Here is a 6,232-nt window from a genome sequence, read left to right as displayed (position 1 = left end):
GGATGCAGTCAAAGTAACCAGGAGTGGTATGGTGTTGATATCGTGTGTATCTAAAGAGGAAAAGGAGCGTGCATTGTGGCTCGCGAAATTATGGACGCATGAAGTGGACAGCTTTGATTTTCGGAGCAGGGCACCGGCAAAGGTGTTATCTCTTGTGTCCCGTTGGACATTGATAATCAATATCTTAGGCAAACAATTCCAGGAGTAGTTAATGTACGTCGCTTCACCCGTATGGAGAATGGGAAAAAGGAGCAAAGTTGATCTGTATTATTGATGTTTGATGAAGAGTATTTACCACCCTATGTAAAGTTGGGATATATACGATATGCCATAAGAGCATTTGTGCAAAACCGGATGCAATGCAAGAAGTGTAAAAAGTTTGGCCATGTGTCAAGTGTTTGCAGACCGAAGGAATATGTTTTTGAAGAGTCTGTGAATGTAAAATGTTGCAACTGTGGTGGGGATCAAATTTCAGAATTCTCTGAGTGCCCTGTTAGGGTGAAAGAGTTTGAGGTGTCAAGGATCAGGGCTGTACAGCAAATCTCCTATGTGGATGCAGTGAAGAGAGTTGAAGGGGAAAGAGGCCACAGTTCTGAAGAAGATATGGCGGTGGATGCACCTCAACCAGTTGCAAATGTTATACGTCCATCAAGTGATCTGGATACACTTATTGTGATTAAGGTGGATTTTGTAGCATTTATAGCCACAGTTCTTAACTGTACTGCACAAGTGTCCAAGAAGTTGGACATCATATCTGCAGCCAATACGTTTTTGGGCCTCCAAGACTTAACGGCAGAAGGACTGTCGACAGGAAATGTCCCGCCCTCATAGGATCCTTCTGAGCCTGTGTAGGGACCTGATTAGAACAGAAAAGCAGGCTGATTTAGTTAAATTAAAATGTCGTTATTGATAGTTTGTATGGATTTTTTGTATATGTATTATTTTCTATCCCACATTTATTTTTATTTTGGGATCTTTATTATCCACCTGTACAATAGGTGGCGGAATGCACACATAATTGTTGCGAACGCCATTATACCAACGAAGAAGAACAAACAAGTGAAGTGACCAAGAACAATTTCCACGTTAGCGGTGATTATTGTTGTTATTTAGACGTTTATTCACACCTTGCAACTCAAAATATGAGTCATTTAACGGCACAGTATCACATACTTACCCCAGCTAGTCTATAATTCGCGTTGTAGTCAGGACTTGGTTGACGTTATCTATGTAACGCTAGCTGCTAACGTTAGCTAACAATGGCTAACTGTATGGTTTTTCACAGTCAAATAGCCTCCATCATGGAGGTGCTAGCAAATGCAGCCGTGGCAGAGATCTGTAAACTCGTAGACGACGACTATGCAGTGTTTCGTTTGGAAATAACTCAAAGCCAGAAAGAAAACAGGGCATTTCGGAGGAAACTACAGCTACTTGAACAGAAGTTGGCACGGGAGCGCGCAGAGAGGACAATGCGAGAGCACGTCCTCACTAATAGTCCCACTAGTGCCAAGATCCTCGACAGATGCAGAGGAATGGCAAGAGGTACATGTAGCAGAAGGCTGAGGCTGATTTACTGCATTTCCTATTGTTTACTAAATGAAAACATGGCATATGGGGGTGTAGTGAGAGACCCAATGGGATGGACGATTTTCTTCTCATCACTCATCTTGAAAAAACGTACTGTATATTAAAATCGTGGAAAACAATTAATCCGCCATCATTAACACAATGGAAAAATCTAATGAGTTATTATTGAAATATTGAAATAGCATGGGCGACCGAGAAACTAATTGGTACAATCTAAGTCCATGTGGCAAGCACTAGGGATGGAGGTGGGAGTATGCGGGTCTGGGCAGAGGAGATGTAGTCTTTGTTTGTGTGCGTCTGTAAGTTGTTGTTCGTCTGTATTTGGTGTTTAAAAAAACTGGAGATAAAAAAAAAACTAAACAGTATCAAAAAGTTGTGAAATGTTACTTACATCAGGGGTGTCAAACGCATTCGGTCTTTAATGAGGTCCGAAGGTCCGCACTGATTTTTATTTTTATTCCTCGCTGTCAAAATGTACAAAAAATAGTCCTCTATCCATCGTTTTTGGATGCAACCTGAATGTCTAGCTTTCATTTCGGTGATTATTAGCGAGCTGGACACAGTCATGAAACTGTATGAATGTAGGACCATTATCATTTCTACACAGTTTTTGGTCTTAGTCATTTAAAATATACTGAGTTTGTTTATTTTAATGTTATTACTCAAACCACCCGCAGGTGGATTGGCTAGTTTGACACCCCTGCTTTACATCCTTGCCAATTCTAGACAGTGTCAAAACTTTACAATATAGCATTGGCAGTACCTAACTTAACCACCTCTTTCCCCCCAACCATTCTCTCAGGTGAAGGACATGTCACTGGAGGCTACAGGAGTTTTGTGAAGCAAACAGGACACAATACATGGAGTGATGACCAACCAATCACTGTTGATAAGGGGAGTGGAACCTCAACCCAGCAAGTTATCGTGATAGAGGTTAGTGTAATAGTATTACATAAAAATTACAGTACATCAAATGTGGCCAGTTTCAGAAAGGCTCCCCTCAGCTGTTAATTTGCTTAAATGTACACTACCAGTCAAAAGTTTGGACACACCTACTCATTCAAGGGTTTTTCTTTATTTGTACAATTTTTTACATTGTAGAATAATAGTAAAGACATCAAAACTATGAAATAACACATATGGAATCATGTAGTATCCAAAGAAGTGTTAAACAAATCAAAAAATATTTTATATTTGAGATTATTCAAATAGCCACCCTTTGCCTTGATGACAGCTTTGCACACTCTTGGCATTCTCTCAACCAGCTTCATGAGGTAGTCACCAGGAATGCATTTCAATTAACAGGTGTGCCTTCTTAAGTTAATTAGTGGAATTTATTTCCTTCTTAATGCGTTTGAGCCAATCAGTTGTGTTGTGACAAGGTAGGGGGGTATACAGAAGATAGCCCTATTTGGTAAAAGGCCAAGTCCATATTATGGCAAGAACAGCTCAAATAAGCAAAGAGAAAAGACAGTCCATCATTACTTTAAGACATGAAGATCAGTCAATACGGATAATCTTCAAGTGCAGTCGCAAAAACCATCAAGCGCTATGATGAAACTGGCTCTCATGAGGACCGCCACAGGAATGGAAGACCCAGAGCTACCTCTGCTGCAGAGGATAAGTTCGTTAGAGTTACCAGCCTCAGAAATTGCAACCCAATTAAATGCTTCACAGAGTTCAAGTCACAGACACATCTCAACATCAACTGTTCAGAGGAGACTGCGTGAATCAGGCCTTCATGGTCGAATTGCTGCAAAGAAACCACTACTAAAGGACACCAATAAGAAGAAGAGACCGGCTTGGGCCAAGAAACACAAGCAATGGACATTAGATCGGTGGAAATTTGTCCTTTGGTCTGGAGTCCAAATGTGAGATTTTTGGTTCCAACCGCCGTGTCTTTGTGTGACGCGGTGTGGGTGAACGGATGAGCTCTGCATGTGTAGTTCCCACTGTAAAGCATGGAGGAGGTGGTGTTATGGTGTAGGGGTGCTTTGCTGGTGACACTGTCTGTGATTTATTTAGAATTCAATGTACACTTAACCAGCATGGCTACCACAGCATTCTGCAGCGATACGCTATCCCATCTGGTTTGGGCTTAGTGGGACTACATTTTACATTTACATTTTAGTCATTTAGCAGATGCTCTTATCCAGAGCGACTTACAATTAGTGAGTGCATACATTATTACTATTTTTTAAATATATTTTTCATACTGGCCCCCCGTGGGAATCGAACCCACAACCCTGGCGTTGCAAACGCCATGCTCTACCAACTGAGCTACATCGCTGCTGGCCATTCCCTTCCCTACCCTGGACGACGCTGGGCCAATTGTGTGTCGCCCCATGGGTCTCCCGGTCGTGGCCGGCATTTGTTTTTCAACAGGAGAATGACCCAACACACCTCCAGGCTGTGTAAGGGCTATTTTACCAAGAAGGAGAGTGATGGAGTGCTGCATCAGATGACCTGGCCTCCACAATCCCCCGACCTCAACCCAATTGAGATGGTTTGCTGGTCAAGCTGGTTGAGAGAATGCCAAGAGTGTGCAAAGCTGTCATCAAGGCAAAGGGTGGCTATTTTAAGAATCTCAAATAGAAAATATATATTTTTTGTGGTTACTACATGAGTCCATATGTGTTATTTCATAGTTTTGATGTCTTCACTAATATTGTACAATGTAGAAAATAGTAAAAAATTATGAAAAACCCTTGAATGAGTAGGTGTGTCCAAACTTTTGACTGGTACTGTACATCTTCATTTATCTGCCATAGGGGAGCTTGTGAGACTTCCCTACAACGTTGTTATCCAATAACCTCCTCTCTTCTTGTGTCAGTCTGCAGATGCAGAGGCTGCAGGTCCTGGGGTCAAGCTGGAGAGGTCTGAAGGAGAGGAGGACCCACGGCACAGCAGAGACATCCAGACTGGAGTGACTGGTGTGCCCCCTGTAGCCACAGAGGACCCCACCGCCGCCCCAGCGTCGCCCAGGACCCGACGCAGCATGACGGAGGTCAGTGGAACGCCGAACGCCGCCCTCAAGTCGGAGACAGACACAGAGACTTTAACTGTAACACAAAGGCTTTTACACACAGAGAGACTGGGCTGTTCTCCTGCTCCCCGCTCAGAGTATTTACTTTACAGTAGCCCGAGGACGGTTCTGTCCCATCGGGACTCAGGTGACACGTTACAGACTGGCAATGATCTGTCCTGTTCATACGCTACAGAGACAGAGATGATACCTGGTGACGTGCCTGTGGGCTTAGATACACAGACTAATCCAATGAGAGGGGACTGGAACCAGTACAGTAGTAGTGTATACTCTGAAGGGTGCCTAGATAAGAAAGGGGAGGGTCTGGTCGTAGATGAGGTGACTGTGAAAGTGGAGGGCGATGCTCCTCTGACATGGAATGCAGACGAGACTCACTTAACAGAAGGACACTTGCAGGGCAACACCAGTGACTTCTTAGACTACAGGGAAAGCTTCGAGACAAATCCAAATGTTGCAACCCACTCCCCTTTACACGTGCTCAGGGATCGTGACCCAGCGTCCCCGTCGATGGCACCTTCCGATTCACACGGCCGCATCCTTTTCGATCAGGTATTGAACTCAAACAACAGGGCTAGAGCCCAGGCTCGGGGAGGGGGAGACACATCAGGCAATAGTAAAGAGAAATGGTTCCTCTGCATGTTCTGTAACAAAGGCTTCAGCTGCCCACAGAAGGTGGAGATCCACCAGAGGGTCCACACAGGGGAGAAACCCTTCAGCTGTAAACAGTGTCACATGCGCTTCGCCCAGGCTGGCACCCTGAAGAGGCACCAGAGGGTCCACACAGGGGAGAAACCTTACAGCTGTACCCAGTGTCACATGCGCTTCGCCCAGGCTGGCAACCTTAAGATGCACCTGAAGGTCCACATTGACGAAAGGTATTCTGACCCTGCATTAAAGACCCTGCATTAAAGACAAAGATGCATTTTCTTTGTTGTCAATATAAAAGATCCACAGATGCATTTGGAATAACGAGAGTAACAGATTTCAGTGTTGAATATTCCTGGGTAGAATATTGCATCAAGACATTATGTGATGTATAAGGCATATAAGCCTAAAAAGTTACATATTGTGTTTGTACTGTGTAGCTATATTATGTTCACAAATGCCTATTTCATTACTTCCATTCAACTACTTTTTTCCCCAAGACACTCTTAATGAGAAAGATAATGCAGTTTATCAAGTTCATGCAGATTTATAGTTGAGACGTGTATGTGTGGTTTTCATATGGTTTATTTAAAACTTGTTTATGTTTAATAAACACAAAATGGGACTTTTCATTCTAAGACTTTCATTCAGACTCTCTTTAGTATATATCACTTCTGATCTCACCCTATTCTCCATACACCTGACGGCGCTTTATAACAAATATACACTTACTAAATATACCTACACATACCAACACACTAACAAACACCTACTGTACACGTCAAAATAGTTTAGTCAGGTTTGTCTGATGATGACTTGACTTATCATAGCTGACTTATATTTACCCACAACATCGTATTTATGTCCACCATGATGGGTTTAATGATGATACGTGTAGCCCTTTCCACTCACAGCCCCTGTCATCCCATATACTGATTGAAAATGGCAGATTCT

General features: G+C 43.0%; 1 protein-coding gene across 1 annotated transcript; it reads left to right on the top strand.

Moving 5' to 3' along the window:
* The first annotated feature begins 1,043 nt into the window (after positions 1–1,043).
* On the top strand, positions 1,044–5,909 carry LOC311110338 (uncharacterized protein). Its single transcript, XM_084188884.1, has 3 exons — positions 1,044–1,542; positions 2,390–2,520; positions 4,421–5,909. Exons 1-3 carry the CDS (start codon positions 1,260–1,262, stop codon positions 5,540–5,542), a joined length of 1,536 nt encoding a protein of 511 aa, XP_084045010.1. The 5' UTR covers positions 1,044–1,259; the 3' UTR covers positions 5,543–5,909.
* Positions 5,910–6,232: the final 323 nt, after the last annotated feature.

The sequence above is a fragment of the Coregonus lavaretus genome (assembly GCF_964263955.1).
Source record: "Coregonus lavaretus genome assembly, contig: SUPER_35_unloc_3, whole genome shotgun sequence".
Taxonomy (NCBI): Eukaryota; Metazoa; Chordata; class Actinopteri; order Salmoniformes; family Salmonidae; genus Coregonus; species Coregonus lavaretus.
Note: the sequence above shows the minus strand (reverse complement) of the source record. Positions and strands in the feature narration are given on the sequence as shown.

What these genes read in the sequence shown, in the direction of transcription:
- LOC311110338 (XM_084188884.1), top strand. Translation starts at nt 1,260, where the DNA reads ATGGCTAACTGTATGGTTTTTCACAGTCAAATAGCCTCCATCATGGAG. An exon ending in ATGCAGAGGAATGGCAAGAG is followed by an intron (nt 1,543 to 2,389) that starts GTACATGTAGCA and finishes CCATTCTCTCAG; the next exon opens with GTGAAGGACATGTCACTGGA. An exon ending in AGCAAGTTATCGTGATAGAG is followed by an intron (nt 2,521 to 4,420) that starts GTTAGTGTAATA and finishes TTCTTGTGTCAG; the next exon opens with TCTGCAGATGCAGAGGCTGC.